This window comes from Apodemus sylvaticus, chromosome X (genome assembly GCF_947179515.1).
Source record: "Apodemus sylvaticus chromosome X, mApoSyl1.1, whole genome shotgun sequence".
Taxonomy (NCBI): Eukaryota; Metazoa; Chordata; class Mammalia; order Rodentia; family Muridae; genus Apodemus; species Apodemus sylvaticus.
In genome coordinates this window covers 150,361,908-150,379,423 of record NC_067495.1, presented here as the reverse complement: position 1 = coordinate 150,379,423, position 17,516 = coordinate 150,361,908, and the positions used below count along the sequence as shown (strand labels likewise).

The 17,516-nt window shown below is 42.4% G+C and overlaps 1 protein-coding gene across 1 annotated transcript; it reads left to right on the top strand.

Annotated features, from left to right (window-relative positions):
- The first annotated feature begins 12,797 nt into the window (after positions 1-12,797).
- Lage3 (L antigen family member 3) lies at positions 12,798-14,216 on the top strand. The gene is made up of 3 exons (XM_052171592.1): positions 12,798-13,057; positions 13,373-13,501; positions 13,881-14,216. The coding sequence occupies exons 1-3, from the start codon at positions 12,855-12,857 to the stop codon at positions 13,993-13,995; spliced, it is 447 nt and encodes a 148-aa protein (XP_052027552.1). The 5' UTR covers positions 12,798-12,854; the 3' UTR covers positions 13,996-14,216.
- Positions 14,217-17,516: the final 3,300 nt, after the last annotated feature.

Genomic DNA, 17,516 nt, shown 5'->3' with positions numbered 1-17,516 from the left:
CTATAGAAGTGCCTCTGTAGGAGAAAGAATGTGCTGTTTAGAGAGATGGGCATTAGCTTTCCCATTTAGCGCACTCAGTATACACCCTCAGAAGACTCCCTCAGGAAGCCACTAGTCCCTGTCACCTGCCCTTTAGTCCCTTGGTAAATCTCCATAGGAGGCCAAGTGGTAGCTATCCAGGGCCCCTCCACTTCTGCAGCCAGTATGCTCTTGAATGACAAGCAGGTTAGGGGCTGGAGGATCAGAAAGACACCCCAGCTCCATTATATGACTTGAGTCAAGTTTCTATGCCACTTTGGTCCCCAACCAAAGGGAGTATGTCCCATGTTAGCCACTCCTCTGGCCTGAGTAAGTTTCCTTCCCCCCTTTCTCAGTTGAAGGTAGGAGTCTCTGCTCTTATCACCTGCAGTTCCACCTTGTGTTCAGTAAATGAAAGTGAATTAACAGCCACCCATGGGCCCCTGGATGGAGTATCCTGGGCCTTTGTAACATAGCTCTTCTTGGGAGTACCTTATTTGCTTTGCTCCTTCTAGAAGTAGGTCTCACCAATGAGGAACAACAGGTGACTCAAAAAGGCAGTGTGACAACTAGGTCTCTCTGCCTTGGTCTCCTTACCCAGTGCTCATCCACAGTACAAAATGGATGCTTCCTCTGCCACCTGTATACAGGGGTTCTTACTTTGCACACCTTCACTGCTTAAGAAGAAACCCAGGGTGCTGAGAAAGAGATAGAAATGTATGCTGAAGGCAGTGATTCATCTTTTTATTGTACCTATGTCTGGGTGCTAAAGGTCATGTAAATATTAGCTCCTCTGAGGAAGACCCCCTGGAAACAGTTAAGCTAGAAGACAGCCACCTGCAGGACACTACTGTCCCTCCACTTTTGCCAGGAAAGCCACTCTACTATGAATGTTGTTGGGGCTACACTTGCCTTTCTTGCCCAAGGCCTTCCTGCATAGGCCTTGTGGGTCAAATCTTGACTCCTTGTACAGGAATGATAAAGTAAGGCCTGAGGGGATGTACAGGTGATACACCCTGGTACTGCTAAGGCCTGGGGTACCACATCAGGGACCTGCTTGGGAGCATGTGTATAGAGTGGCAGCTCAGATAATAAGCTTACCAATGACCTTGTTCACTTTGAGTCAGGGAAGGTACTTGTAAAATTCACACTAAAGATGCATGTGAGACATTTCACCAAAAGAAACTCTATTAATAAGGTAGACTGCCTTTGGTTTCCAATAATTGGTTTAAGAACATAGTAAACTTACTGGCTTATAAAACTGAAAAAGCCTAGGAGTACTGGCAGTGGATGAACAATTTCACCAAACATCCAGCTTTTTTCCTGCCTCTGAATTCTCCAGGATCTGCTTCATCCTCACTACCACTTCCAAGGATCAAAGCTGTCTACAGCTTCATCAAAATCTTTCATTCACTGCCAGCGAGGAGCACTTTCTTTCTGTAGCATAGCTTCTGTCTCAAATGCCCCCAGCAAATAAATGCTGTCTCTTATTGGTCAGAACTGAATCTTGTGTAATATTTGGGTTGGGAATATGGGAAAATAAATTGTTGATTATCCATTAGCACCTATTCAGCCAATCTTGGGGTCGCTCTCCTGTACACATGACCTGTACCAGGGAGAAAAAGTAAATGGATGTCCTGGTGATGTCTTGGTGGGTGCAGATGGCAACTGTCAACTACAGGAAACATTCCACAAGAAAGAACATGACTTCCTTGGAGATAGTAGAGGAAGAAGGGATGAGGACTCAGACAAGTAGCATTTTCTGAGACTGTCATTCAAAAACATTTAAAGTTTCTAAAAGCAGAAACAAACCATAGACATGTTCATGAGTCTCTTGAACCAATGTTTCTCAATTCAGAATACCAGAGGCCTGCAAAATTCTCACGTTGGCCAAAGATGAGATAGCGGTGTTTTGATGAGTTTATATAATGGGACATAGAATAAGAAACTGTTCGTGAGAGTCCCTCAAGAATCAGGCTATGACTGAAACAGAAAACTCAAAAATGTAGGAAGGATTCTAAAAGGGGTCCAATGTCTAGTTGCCTTGGGAGCTAGGATGGCTGTGTATGTGGAAGGTCAGAAACAGAGGAGATGAGATTGGACATGAAGATAAGTTAGGAACCCTCAAAATATGCATAGGGGGCCCTATAATAGTAAAGCTGGTCCAGAACAGCAAGAAGACTGCTCCTTTCGATAGCTATTGGATTCTTAAGAACCTTTTCTATGCAGGGTACTTATTTCATCCTCATCTGACTGCCAAATGTGGGAAGTGGATGATCCACAATCCAGGCCTACCTTTATCCCTGAGCTCATGTAACCATACTATTATGCCCAGGAATTATCTGTTAACAGGGAGCCCTATATATCAGCATGATTGAGGTGGCTGTCCAGAGAAAGGGGCTTAAAAAGAAAGGTGAGGTCTCAACCTCAAGGGGTCAGCTTTACCAACCACAGAGGAATTTAAAGAGGAGCCAGAGGCAAAAGGCAGGAGACAGCACCAGTGAAACTCCAGGGCAGGCATCTACAAGGAAAAGCCCATCAGCACTGCCACTACAGGGACAATGTGGAGGTTGTTCCCACTGTATGGTAGGCCAAGGAGTCCTCAGAAACCCCATTCCATAAGATATATATGTACAACAAATAAGTGGTGTTAAGCTTTCAGAAGCTCTATGAGAGCAAGGTGGTAGATAAGAGGAAGACAAGAGGCAACAAATACTGCTGGGATGAGAAATAGGAAGAGGGCCATAAGAAGAGGCTAGTGAAAATAAAGTGACCACAGGATGCAGATGCTACATTTGCCTTGAATTTGGTATGGCTCCCTATTCACCAACAGGCTCTCAACTCTAAGGACCCTCATCAACGATGGAACATCAGGGATAGGAATATTTGCCATAGATACTGTGTCCTGTTGAGCCGCATGTACAACCCAAGAAGTGGCATTAATCTACTTACTGACCCCTGCCAAATACAAGTTCCTGAGAGCCACTGCCTGACTCACAGATTGGGGCCCTGATCCTAGGTATGTGATGTGAATACAATCACACTAGGAGATAGCATGAATGAAGGACCCAGCACAAGTGGCCTCCCAAAGGCAAGTATTGTAGGAGCTGGGACAGACAAATGAGCATTTATGGTGAAGCTCATTGAATTGGATAATGTTCACAAGGAACAAATTGAGAGAAGTTTCTGTTTGTTTGTTTGTTTGTTTTGACACAGGGTTTCTCTGTATAGTCTGGGCTATCCTGGATCTCACTCTGTAGAACAGGCTAGCTTTGAACTCACAGAGATAGAGATCTGCCTCCCAAAGTGCTGAGATTAAAGGCCTGTGGTCCACTTTCATGTCTAATGGCCTCCTCTCTATCAAAACATCCTTTATTCTAGCACCACAGTTTACTTTAGGCCCACCTTGTATATTTTCTTGCCCATAACTAAGGATCAGCCTTTTACTAGAGAATAGTATTTGTTTGTTTGTCTGTTGAATGGTATTTAGAAACCAAGATCTATGGATACATCAGTGTGAATGAAGTTTCATTGCTTCTAGACCCCTTTAGTAGATAAACCTTAGAAAATATATACCCATATATTTTAAGAAATCACAAGTTCATGCTGACACCTTCCCTCATACCACAGTGAGAATTCTAGTTTCTGACAACATTGATATATTTACTCATTTTCTTTACCAGATAAAGAAAATGTTATCTTAACATAGACCCAAAATAGCTTCACACTCACCTCATCTACATTATCCACATTAAATATGCTAAAAAGAAAGCCAATTATTTTTGTCCTTAGAATATATCCCACAAAGGAGTGTGGTAACAGTGTTGTACTTAAAGGGCACTGAATTGGCTGGGTGTGGCAGTACATACCTGCTAACTAAGTTCTCAAGTGACTAAGGTGAAAAGGTCACCTCAGCTCAGGGCATTAAGACCCACTTGACCAGTAAGACCCTTTACAGAAATTAATTTTAAAAAAAGTGGAAAAGAGACAGTGAGGTGGCTCGGCAGGTAAAAGCACTTGCTGCAGAAGCCTGGAGAACAGTCATCTCAATCCCCTATAGAAAAGCATTTTAAGTAGTTTGTAATTTAGCCGTCCTGAAATTTTTACCTCAGGGTTATGTATACCAGCATGTGTGTTCAATTCCCTCTCTGGTGGTTTTGGTTTTAGGGTTTTTTGTTTGTTTGTTTGTTTTGGGTTTTTGTCTTTTACTTTCTTGTTTCATGAGACAGGAAGACTACCAAACATTCCTTGTGTAGCCTAGGCTGGCCTCAAAGTTATGGCAATCCTATTGCTTCAGTTTCTCTCAAGTACTTGGGTTACAGGTTTGCTACCATAATAAGCTTTGCTTTGGGGTTGTTTGCTTATTTGGATACTCTTTGGATACTTTTGATGGTAATAGGGATCGATTTTGCACCTTCTGGGAAACAATTCAAACAATGACTATACCCTCAAGTTTTCTCCCAATTTAAAATTAATCTTAGCTCTCTTTGCTGCCAGACCTCTGCCATCATGGGTCGCATGCACGCTCCCGGGAAGGCGCTGCGTCCCCACGTGGCTGAAGTTGACGTCTGATGTCTGATGACGTGAAGGAACAGATTTACAAATTGGCCAAGAAAGGCCTGCCTCCCTCCCAGATAGGTGTGATCCTGAGGGACTCGCATGGTGTGGCACAGGTCCGTTTTGTGACTGGAAATACAATCTTTTGAGAATTCTTAAGTCCAAAGGCCTTGCCCCTGATCTCCCTGAGGATCTCTACCATTTGATTAAGAAGCAGTTGCTGTCAGAAAGTACCTTGAGAGGAACAGAAAGGATAGGATGCTAAATTCCGCCTGATTCTGATAGAGAGCAGAATTCACCGGCTGGCTCGATACTATAAGACTAAGCTGGTGCTCCCACCCAGTTGGAAATATGAGTCATCCACAGCCTCTGCTCTGGTGACATAAATGCTGTTGTGTGCACAAGCAATAAAATCACTTTGAGTAAAAATAAATAAATAAATAAATAAATAAATAAATAAATAAATAAATGAAATTAATCTTAAAATTCAGGTGGGGTGGTACACACCTTTGATCCCACCACTTGGTAGGCAGAGGCAGAAGGATCTGTATGAGTTTGAGGTCAGCTTTGTCTACTTAGTGAGTTCCAGGACAGCTAAGGCTATGTAGAAAGACTGTCTCAAAAACAAGCAAAAATAAATAAAAAGTAAAATTAATCTTTTAGGTTACCCAAGGAAGTAATTGATTTCATCATAACATTTTTTTTAATTCTTTCACTTTTATTGAAGATAGATTCTTGCCTAGTGGTAGTGATGGTGCATGCCTAGCACTTGGGAGGAAGAAACATACTGATCTCTTGATTTTTAAGTCAGCCTGGTCTTTAGCGTGAATTCCAGGACAGCCAGGGGCTAGGGCTCCATAGAGAAACCCTGTCTCAAAATAAACAAGGAAGGAAGGAACGAAGGAAGGAAGGAAGGATTTTTTCTCATGAAATATATCCTGATTACAGTTTCCCTTCCCTCTATTCCTCCCAGTTTCTCCTCATGTCCCTTTCCATACAGATCCACTCCCTTTCTGTCTCTCATTGGAAAGAAAACAGGCTTGTAAGACATAACAATGTAACATAATAAACTAAAATATAGTAAGATAAAACAAAAGTCATCACATCAAAGTTGGAGAGGGTAAACCAACAGAAGGAAAAGATCCCCAAGAGAAGGCACAAGGAACAAGAAGTTCACACACCCAAGAGTCCCATAAAATTACTAAGTTGAAAGCTGTAATAAATACATATTATATATTATATTGTTACTTTTTATTATACACATATAAACAGAGAACCTGGTACAGATCCATGTAGGCCCTGTGATTGCTGCTTCAGCATCTGAGTTCATATGAACTTTGATCAGTTGATTTAGAAGGTCTTCTTCTCCAGGTGTCCTTCATCCCCTCTGGCTCTTACCTTTTTCTACCTCCTCTTCTGTAGGGTGCCCTGAGGGGAGGAATTTGGAATTTGATGGAGGTATTCCACTTGAAGCTGAGTGTTCCAAGATATCTCTCTCTCTCTCTCTCTCTCTCTCTCTCTCTCTCTCTGTCTCTCTCTCTCTCTGTCTCTCATACACACACACACACACACACACACACACACACACACACATTCTACATAATATCTAACTGTGGCTCTCTGTTTTTGTTCCCATCTGCTACAGAGGAATCTTCTCTGATGATGGCTAAATAAGGCACTGATCTATGGGTATGGCAGAATATCATTAGGAATCATTATATTTCTATGTTTTTAGACCTGTAGTATTTGGTTTTACCCTGGGTCTCTGTTTCATCCAAGCACTGTTGGGTATATGTTCCATCTTGAGGAGTGGTGTTAAGTTAAATCAGATATTGGTTGGTCACTCCCACAATCTTTGTGCCACCATTGGTCTAGCATATTTTTCAAGCAAACCATTGTAGATCAAAGGTTATGTGGCTGAGTTGGTATTTATGTTTCTCTTTTGGTAGAATGAAGAGTAGGAAGGGGACTTGCTGTCAGTTTGTGGATAGCAACCTATTATCTTGACAACAGCCTGGGTTGTTTGGGAGTTTCCATGGAAGTCCTTTGGCCACCAACCCAATTGCATGTAACCCAGTCCTTGTACTGGAAGTGTTGTTTGATAACAAGAGATGGCCAGTTGAGACTGTAGCTTGAGACATCATTGTTTGGAGGACTGTACTAGGATTACCTTTATATATTTCAGAAAGTTTACACTACACTAGTTTTTCATGCCACCCCTCAAATGACTCTCAATTCTCTTTCTCCCCACTTTCCTTACTTCAACCCCATCTCTCCTTCCCTTACCCACTTGATCCTTTGTTCTTGTTCCCCTTGCCCCTAGTCCACCCACAAAATCTATTCTTTTTCACCTTCTCAAGAAGATCTATGTATGTACCCCATTGTTCCCAGAGCCCTCCTCTTTACCTAACCTCTCTTGGTCTGTGGATTGAAGCATGATTATCCTTTACTTAACAGCTAATGTCCAGGTGTAAGTGAGTATACACCATGTTCTTCTTTCTGTGACTGGGTTACCTCACTCAGGATGATCTTTTTTTTTTCTTTTTTTTCCCCTGTTTTTTTTTTTTTTTTTATTGGTTTTTTTCGATACAGGGTTTCTCTGTGTAGCCCTGGTTGTCCTGGAACTCACTTTGTAGACCAGGCTGGCCTTGAACTCAGAAATCTGCCTGCCTCTGCCTCCCAGAGTGCTGGGATTACAGGTATGCACCACCACCACCCAGGGATCTTTTCTATTTCCATCCATTTGCCTAAGAATTTCATGATGTCATTGTTTTTAGCAGCTGAGTAATACTCTATTGTGTTAATGTGCCACCTTTTTTTTTACCCACTTTTCTGTTGAGGGAAATCTGGGTTGTTTCCAATTCCTGGCTATTATGAAAAAAGCTGCTATGAACATAGTTGAGCAAGTGTACTTGTAGTATAGTGGAGCATCTTTTAGGTATATGCCCAGGAGTATGGTATAGCTGGGTCTTGAGGTAGATTAATTACACAATTTTCTGAGAAACCACCAGAATGATTTCCAGAGTGATTGTGTAAGTTTGCACTCCCACCATCAATGGAGGAGTGTTCCTCTTGCTCTATAACCTCACCAGCATGAGCTGTCATTTCAGTTTTTTATCTTAGCCATTCTGAGGAGTGTAAGGTAGAATCTCAGGGTTGTTTTGATTTACATTTCCCTGATGGTTACAGATGCTGAACATTTAACTGCTTCTAGGCCATTTGAGATTCCTCTGTTGAAAATTCTGTTTAGATCTGTACCCTATATTTTAATTGTATTATTTGGTTTGTTGATGTTTTTGATTGTTTATATATTTTAGATATCAACCCTCTGTCAGATGTAGGGTTGGTGAAAATCTTTTCCCCTTCTGGCAACCATTTTGTCCTATTGATAGTGTCCTTTGCCTTACAGAAGATTTTCAGTTTCATGAGGTCCTATTTATTAATTGTTGATCTTAGTGCATGAGCTATTGACATTCTGTTCAGGAAACTGCCTCCTGTGCCAGTGTATTCAAGGTTATTCCCTGTTGCGTGTAGTTTTTTGTTTTTTGGTTTTTTTGGGGTTTTAATTTTTTTTTTTTTTTTTTTTTTTTGAGTCAGGGTTTCTCTGTGTAGCCCTGGCTGTCCTGGAACTCACTTTGTAGATCAGGCTGGCCTCGAACTCAGAAATCCACCTGCCTCTGCCTCTGCCTCCCAAGTGCTGGGATTAAAGGTGTGCACCACCTTGCCCGGCACGTGTAGTTTTTAAAAACACACACGCCTGGTCTGGCTAGGTACTAGAATCGGTAGCCGCCTGTTCCTCATTGCCAGATGCCAAAAACTGCCTCCTGGCCCTGGTTCCCGAAGCTGGCTGGCTAATCTGCCCAAACCGGTTCTGGTGAAGGCCTGGAGCTACTGCTCCAGTTCCACAGACTGACTGCCAAAGACCTCGCTGCCATTTGGCGCTCACTTGCACACAGGCTCTCTCCCTCCCCCCTTCCTCCCTCCCTCCCCCTTCCTCCCTCCCTCCCCCTTCTTCCCTCCCCCCTTTCTTCCCTTCTCTCCCTCCCTCCCTCCCCCCCTCTCCCTCCCTCCCTCCCTTCCCCCTCTCATCTAAATCATTGCAAATGGAAAACACCAGATAGTCCTAACACTTAAAAAACAGCCACATAGCACAACTGCTAGGTGAAGAAGAATATCCTGCCCCATCTTCCTTGGCCTCCACAGGCTGCTGAGGCCACAAACTATGGGAACCCAGAGGAACTTAAAATTCCACAACTTCTGGTCTAACTCCAATCCTCTCCCCTTCTCTTCCTGTCCTGCCTGAAAAATCCCACCTCCATAACTTTGCCCAGCAATTGGCTTCTGCCATCCTTATTAGCAATCAACAATTAGGAAAATAATTAGTGAAGCAATCAGGGAAACTCCCCCTACATTTCCCCACTTTCTTTTCTATCAGGTTCAGTGTATCTGTTTTATGTTGAGGTTTTTGACCCACGTGGACTTGAGTTTTGTACACAATGACACATAATGGATCTATTTGCATTCTACAGCATAGAGACAATCCAGTTTGACAGCACCATACGTTGAAGATGCTTTCTTTTTTCCCACTGTGTATTTCCCAGCTATTTACAAAAACAAAACAAAACAAAACAAAAAATCAGTGGTCCAAAGGTGTGTGGATTTATGCCTAGGTCTTCAATTTGGTTCATTTTGATCAATGTATCTGGTTTTATGTCAATAGCATGCTGTTTTTATTACTATAGCTCTGTAATACAACTTAAGATCGGAAAAGGTGAGACCTCCACAAGTTCTTTTCTTTTATTTATTTTTTTTTCGAGACAGGGTTTCTCTGTGTAGCCCTGGCTGTCCTGGAACTCACTCTGTAGACCAGGCTGGCCTTGAACTCAGAAATCCACCTACCTCTGCTTCCCAAGTGCTGGGATTAAAGGTGTGCACCACCCCTACCCCACCTCTTTTTTTTTTTAAGATTTATTTTACTTATATGAGTAAACTGTAACTGTCTTCAGACACTCCAGAGAGTGCATTGGATCCCATTACAGGTGGTTGTGAGCCACCATGTGGTTGCTGGGAATTGAACTCAGGACCTCTAGAAGAGCAATCAGTGCTCTTAACTACTGAGCCATCTCTCCAGCCCCTTTATTTCTTTTCTTCTTCACCTCTCAATTTGATTATTTCTTGCCACCTACTTCTTTTGAATGTGCTTGTTTCTTTTTGTTCTAGAGCTTTCAGGTGTACTATTAAATTGCTAGTATGAGAACTCTCTAATTTCTTTATGAAGGCATTTATTGCTATGAAATTTCTTCTTAGCACTGCTTTCATAGTGACCAATAAGTTTGTGTATCTTGTGCCCTCATTTTCATTGAATTCTATAAAGTCTTTAATTTCTGTCTTTATTTCTTCCCTAGCCCAGTAGTAATTAAGTAGAGAGTTGTTCAGTTTTCATGAGTCTGTAGGCTTTCTGTTGTTTTTGTTGTTGTTGAAGTCCAGTTTTAATCCATGGTGATCTGATAATTCAAGGGGTTATTTTAGTTGTCTTGTATCTGTTGAGGTGTGCTTTGTGACTGAGAATATGGTCAATTTTGGAGACAGTTCTGTGAGGTGCTGAGAAATGTGTCTGGGTGAAATGTTCTATAGTTATGTTAGGTACATTTGGTTTATAACATCTATTAACTCCAACATTTCTGATTAGTTTTTTGAAGGTAACATTGAAAATTAAATCCTAATGTTGTTAAGCAAGCCATAAGAAAGTTCAGGAATATTCTTACTAATAGAAGAGGCAAGTATCCTCAATAATGAGGGTAGGCCACACTTGTGCAGAAACAGAGAGAAGGCCCCAGTAACTGTGTAGAATATGTACCCAGACAGGTGGCACAGGGAGAAAACTTGAGCTACATTATACAAGAATCTTATAAATACTACAGAGACTTTGGATTATACTCCAAATGCAACTAGAAAACATTTTAGAGATGGTTGGTTGGTTGGTTGGTTGGTTGGAATGAATCCAGGACCTTGAAATGTCATATAAGTGCTATACCAAATGAGTGCTGTCCAACCCACTGCCATCTTTCTTATTTTTAGAGTTTTAACAATGTTTAATTATTCTATTTTTATATGTATGGGTGTTTGTCCTGTATGCGTCTCTGTTGCATCAGACATGTTCCTGGTGTCCATGGAAGTCAGAAGAGGGCATCAGATCCCCCTTGAACCATTTCATGTGAGCTGCTAGGTGGGTGGTGAGAATGGAACCCAGGTCCTCTGCAAGAGCAGCCAGTAATCTTAAAAGCTGAGCCATCTCTCCAGCTCCAATTTACAGAATTTTAAGCATGCATGTGATCTATATTAGAAATTTGACAGAGTAGGAAGGGTGAGTTGGAGGATAGGTAGTATCAAAATACATTGTATACATGTATGAAATTGTCAGGGAATAAGTAAGAGATATTTTAAAAATGAAATTAGAAATGACTTTGTGGAGGATAAGGTGTAGACAGTTGTAAAAGAAAATCAATCTCAGGGCTTTTGAAGGTGCTCAAGAAGAGGAACTAGAGAGATGCTTCAGTAATTAAAACTTGTTGGTCGCCGGGCATAGTGGCACACGCCTATAATCCCAGCACTCTGGGAGGCAGAGGCAGGTGGATTTCTGTGTTTGAGGCCAGCCTGGTCTACAGAGTGAGTTCCAGAACTTCCAGGACTACACAGAGAAACCCTGTCTCGAAAAACCAAACAGGGAAAAAAAAAATGTTGCTCTTGAAAAGGACCTGAATTCAGTTCCCAGCACCCACATGACAGTTTATAACCACCCATAACTCCAGTTCCAGGCACTGCACACAATAGCTGCACTTATATATAAACAGGGAAAACACTCAAGCATATACAATAAAAATAAATTTTAGCTGGGGTGAGGGCGTGCTTTGTGCCTTTAATCCTGGCACTCAGAAGGCAGAAGCAGGAAGATCTCTGAGTTTGAGGCTGACATGGCCTACAGAACAAGTTCCAGAACAGCCAGGACTACCTAGAGTCTCTCTGTCCTCTCTTTCTTCTCTCTCCTCAGCCTCCTCTCTCCTCTCTGTCCTTCCTTTCCCAATCCCTCCTCCACTCCCGTCAACAGGGTCTCACTATATAGCTGTCCTAGAACTCACTATGAAGACCATGCTGACTACAACTTCACAGAGATCCACCTGCTCTGCCTCCAAAGTGCTGGGATTTGGCTCAGAGAAATCCTAAAATGAAATAGTGGTGAACACCATACAGAGAAATCCTGAAACCCCTGGCTCAGAGAAGTTGTCTGTAAAAAAGAACAAAGTAAATCTTTTATTAAAAGCATGTTTATAGGCATAGATTATGGATCTTGCTGTGGACTGACTTAAAGGAGACAAAAGTGCAGGTGTACAATCTATTTTAAAGGGAAACCTCTTGCTGATACTCAAAATCTCATTTCACTTCATTTGTTTGTTGATGGGGTTTTCTGTTTTTGTGACTGGTTTTGCGATGGTATAAATATGTAAGTCTGGATGGCCCGGAAGTGGTTATGTAGATCAGGCTGACCTCCTTAAGCAAAGAACTACTCCCACCTCATAAATCAGTGGTTCTCAACCTTCCTAATAAGCAACCCTTTAATATGTTCCTCCTGTCGTGGTGACCCCAACCATAAAATCATATTCATTGCTACTTCATAACTGTAATTTTGCTACCGTTACGGGTTGTAATGTAAATATCTGATATGCAGGATGTCTGATATGTGACCCTAACTTTGGTCAACCCACACAGAATGAGAACTATGGTCCTAAATGCTAGATTTCAGGCAGGCATCACCACACCAGAGCCATTTGATAGTTTTTTGATTTGATAGTGCAGCACCCTGGACAGATAGTGTTTTGGGTTTTGTTTTGATTTTTGGAAAATATCACATAGGTCCTTTTTAAGAAACTGAAGGGACAGCTTGACATGGTATAGCACTTTGGAGGCAGAAACCGACCAGATCGACCTACAGATCCCAGGAGAGTCCTCCTGCCTCCCACCCGCCCCGCCCCGCCCCGCCCCGCCCAGCGCCTTCCGGGTTCCCGCCATCCCACCCCACCCCACCCCGCGCCTTCCAGGTTCGCGCCTTCCGGGTTCGCGCCTTCCGGGTTCGCGCCTTCCGGGCTCACGAAGGCGAATGTGGAATGGCAAGTTTTGTAGGGGGCGGAGCTTCCGGAGGATAAGGCGGGTTCTGGGCCACAGCAGCGGCGGAGTGGGCGGGCTGGTAACACGAAGGTGGGTTGGAAGGAGGAACAGCAGCAGACATGCAGACAGCACACACAGGTTTAAGTCACATTGCAGATGGCGCCGATGGTCCGACTGGCCCCTGCTGTCCTGGTAATGCAGGCACAATGGCAGTTATTCCCAGTGGAGGTCACCCTGTTACAAGAGCACTGGAAGCCTCCCGAAATTTCAGCAAAAGCACCGTGCCATTAACCCAAAGGCCTGAAATCCGACATCATAGATTGTATCCTACCGGACATGGACAACTGAGCCATCTGCAGGATTCTTGAAGCGGGGAAGCGGTAGTCTAGAGGGGGGGGGAGGGGTGAGAAAAAAAGAGCAGAGAGGAGGGAAGCAGAGGGACCCGCTGATTGGGATATGTTAACCACGGATGGTCTGGGCATAAGAAATTCCTTAAGAACAGGGGAGGGAAATGAGCAGGAATGGCCCAAGCAGTGTAGAAAATATAGCCTGGGGAGCTTAAACCAGATGCGATGATTTTAGAGGGCTAAGGAGGCAAAGTCGATTCAAAATGGTGCCTTTCCTGAGTCTCTACCAGCGCCCTCTTCGTGCCTTTCCCGACCTCTTTGGAGGCAGAAATCGCCTGTGGGTCCCTAGCTCCTGATGTCGAACCACACCGAGGACTGGTAGGGAAGGAGCTTAAAGTGAGCGGCAGCATGCTGGAGGTGTAAGTGTTGAAAAAGTCTAGCATGCTGGCTAGGTATCTGGGCCCTTCTCCACCCAAGGCTGCACTTCCTCAGAGAAATCACACTAGGGTGATTTTTAAGGAGAGGCATGGTGCATTGGACCAGTCTCTACCTGCAGGATATGGTCCAATGGATGCCTGAAAGGAGATGAAGAAAGGGTAGGAGCCAGGAGAAAGGCAGATGGTCTGATTACTGTGAGTTCCAGGCCAGCCAGGTCTACATAGCAAGCCCTAGACCAACCATGGCTACATAGTGAGATTCTCTATCTCTTTCAAAAAAAAAAAATAAATAAAAATAAAAGGAAAGAAATAAGGGTAGAAACTACCAGTTTGAATTTAATGTTCTTTTCCTTACTCTTAGACACTGGATCGCAGAAGATTCTCGCCTCCTCCGAATTTCCATCATGAACTTCCTTGACCAGCTTTCCCTAGTGGTGAACACCATACAGTTCTTTGGGCCCCCAGTTGCCTGTTAAGCCTTGTTGGAGACCCATATCTGACTTTATCCCCATCTCCTCCTAAGCAGTACAATTTTCCCTAGGGAAAAGATTCTAGAAATAGTAGCTACTACATAAAAACAGGGGCCTAATTTTTTTCCTGATTTGGTCCTCAGGCACTTAGGGACCATTTGGTCTGGTGCTTCAATGTTTGTTGCTGAAGAAAATAAAGCTGTGCTGCTAATCTGCATTTGAGCTTATTTTCAGCCTCTAATTTTTCTTTGGTTTCCATCTTGTGTTGGAGGAGGGGCTCTGGAAATCAGGTGTTTGTTAGTACAAGGTAAGATTATTCATTTAATATGTATGAGGTCTTTGGTTCAATTCCCAGCATTGGAAAAATATATTAGAAGAAAGTGAATGAGGATAATTTCAGAAATAGAGGAAAGTTAAAACTACATGTACTATGGTGGTTTGAATCCTACAAAGTGATAGGAGAAAACCTACTACAGGTTGTCCTCTGACCTTGGAGAGTGCTTGCACATGTGCATACATGCAAACATAGACCAAATAAATATAATTTTTAAGTTTAGCATTATAATTCTTTTTAAGTATTTTTTTCATCTAAAGTGCCTTCTAGCCAACTTTTTATTTTTTGAGAAAGGGGCTTATAGCTTAGCTTATAGCTCATTAGCCTCAAACTCTCCAGTTTCTTATCCTCCTCACTACCTTCAGAGTTCTGGGACCTCAGGCATTCACCATCAACACCGGCTTGTGCATAAAAAGTAATTTTTAAACACTGAAATAGGCACATATGTGTTACAATTTAATATAATTGTTGAATACTTAAAAATTAAAAATCATTCCATTCAGCTGGGCACTGATGGCACATGACTTTAATCCCAGAACTTGGGAGTCAGAGGCAGGCTGGTCTGAGTTTAAGACCAGCCTGGTCTACAGAGTGAGTTCCAGGACAGCCAAGACTACACAGAGAAACCCTGTCTCAAAAAAAAATCATTTCATTCTTCCAATTTTTCTCTCATTTTTTGAGAGTCTCATATATCCCAGCTTATTCTCAGACACATTAAATTGCTGGGATGACCTCGAACCACTGATTCTCTTGCTTGTTTCCTGTGAAATAATTTGGATATGATTCTTATATATCAATGTTTATACAAATAACTATTCTTGATTAGTTTATGAGTTATTAGTAAGACTTCTTTGAATGTTCTTGACATACTGTAGTAACTGTATTCCTGAAAATAAGTCTACCCACCAAATAATGGTTTCTCAAATTATTTTTTAAGACTTATTTATTTATTATATGTAAGTACACTGTAGCTGTCTTCAGAAGAGGGTGTCAGATCTTGTTATGGATGGTTGTGAGCCACCATGTGGTTGCCTAAACCAAATACTGGTACACCCCTTCCCAAAACACTTTGTTTATGTAAGAACAAATTACCCAGAAACAAAGCTTAGATAGCTTCTCCACCTTGTAAGGAAAAGTGCCTGACAACTGGCATTTAAGGTTAGACATCAACTCTCCATAAAACATGTCCTACAACTTGGCTACCCTCAGGCCAGTGGTTTATTTGTAGATGCCATCAGATTTTTCTGTATAGGTTTTCATGTTTCTCAGAATAAAGGCTATTGTACTTCTTCCTTTCTATTATGAATGACTAATAATTTATTTCCTTCCATCTGAGTTGAGTTTTTCTGCTTGTTTATATCCCTTGGAGGGTATATGAGCCTTTTGTATGTCACTTTGAGGGAATGCTGTATAGAGCAGAGCAGCTGAGTATAGAAGTAGGCTTTCCTCATTACTGAGGCATGATCCTTCTGACCCTGCCTGCTGCCATCCAAAAGAGAAGGCAGGTACTAGTCTTGCTTTCAGGGCTAAGCAGAGTTGTCACAGGTACAGATACTTTTCCCAGGCCTTAGTCTCTTTCCTTGGGTGTGAGTCAATGCATGGGTGTTAGGAATTGAACTAGGGTTCTCTGCAAGAGGAACAGTTGTTCTTAAGCACTAAGCCAGACCCCCCCCTCCTCCAGCCCTTTTTTTCCAGCATTAATTTTTAAATCTGTGTGTTTGTGTGTAAAAGAGTACAGGTATGTATGGAGGCCAGAAGAGGGCATTGTAACTAGAGTTACAGGCAATTGTGAGATGCCATGTTGGGGGAACCAAACCCAGGCCATCTGCAAGAGCAACTGCTGCTCTTAGCCTCTGAACATCTCTCCCCGGCCCCAGAAGAATCTCTTTTTACAGCACTATCAATTGATTTTGCCCTTCTTGTTCTCTCATTATGAGAAAGGGTCTCACTGTGTGAGATCTGAGCTTGGCTGGCCTGGAATTCTGTAGACCAAATTGGTCTTAGAAATCTGCCTGCCTCTACCTCCTGAAGGTTGAGATTAAAGGCATGCACCATCACAACTAGCTTCAAAACTGCACCTTTTCTTTTTTGTTTGTTTGTTTGTTTGTCTGGTTTTTTTGAATTTTGTTTTTTTCAAGACAAGGTTTCTCTGTGTAGCCCTGGCTGTCCTGGAACTCACTCTGTAGACCAGACTGGCCTCGAACTCAGAAATCCGCCTGCCTCTGTCTCCCAAGTGCTGGGATTAAAGGCGTGTGCTACCACTGCCTGGAGCCACACACTCTTAATAGTTCTCCAGTTACTGGTGGGAGCTCAAGAAACTTTCCCTCTCAACACTGGATTGTTGACCGGCTTAATCTTGTATAGATATTATGACATTACCACAGCTGCAAAACAAATTTTTTAATCTCTAGGGCCCCCCCCCCCCCATCCCACAGGCCAGGTGTGGTTTTCATCTTATTTTTTGAGACAGAGGCCCATGTGGTCTGTGTTGGCCTGGAGCTTAGCATGTATTTGAGGCTTTCCTTGAATTCCTACTGCCACCTCCCAAGTACTAGGAACAAGCTATCATTTTTTTTATTTGATTTGTCTTATGTGTGTGTGTGTGTATATATATATATATGTATATATATATACATATATATATATATACATACACATACATGTTCCAGTATCTATGGGTGCACCTGTTGTATATGTGGAGGCTTGGAGTTCATATTGAGAGTCCTTCTTTTATTGAATATTATTTTCATTTACATTGTCAATGGTAAAACCTTTCCGATTTCCCCCCTCCCCAAAGACCCCCAACTCCTCCCCCTACCTCCTATGTTGAGAGTCTTTTTCTATCACTCTTCACTTTCTTCAATAAGGTACAGGTTTTCAGTTGAACCCAGATTTTGTCCTTATGATTAGCATGGCTAGCCAGCTTATTCCAGTATACCCTGGTCTCTGCCTTATGAGTGCTATAATTCCAGGTGGACTGTCAAAACTTCAGTCCTCAAGTTTGTGTGGCAAAACTTTTTATCAATGAATCTGTCTTCTCAGTCCCAAGCTATCCTTTTGACCACATACACACCATCTAACAAGTGATGGGGGTAATTCACAGGTAGGTCCAGTACACTGGTAATTATAGTCCAGTGAGTTGCCATATCTTCAGAATTTTGGGTACACCTGCAGCCACTAAAGAGGGTTTTAA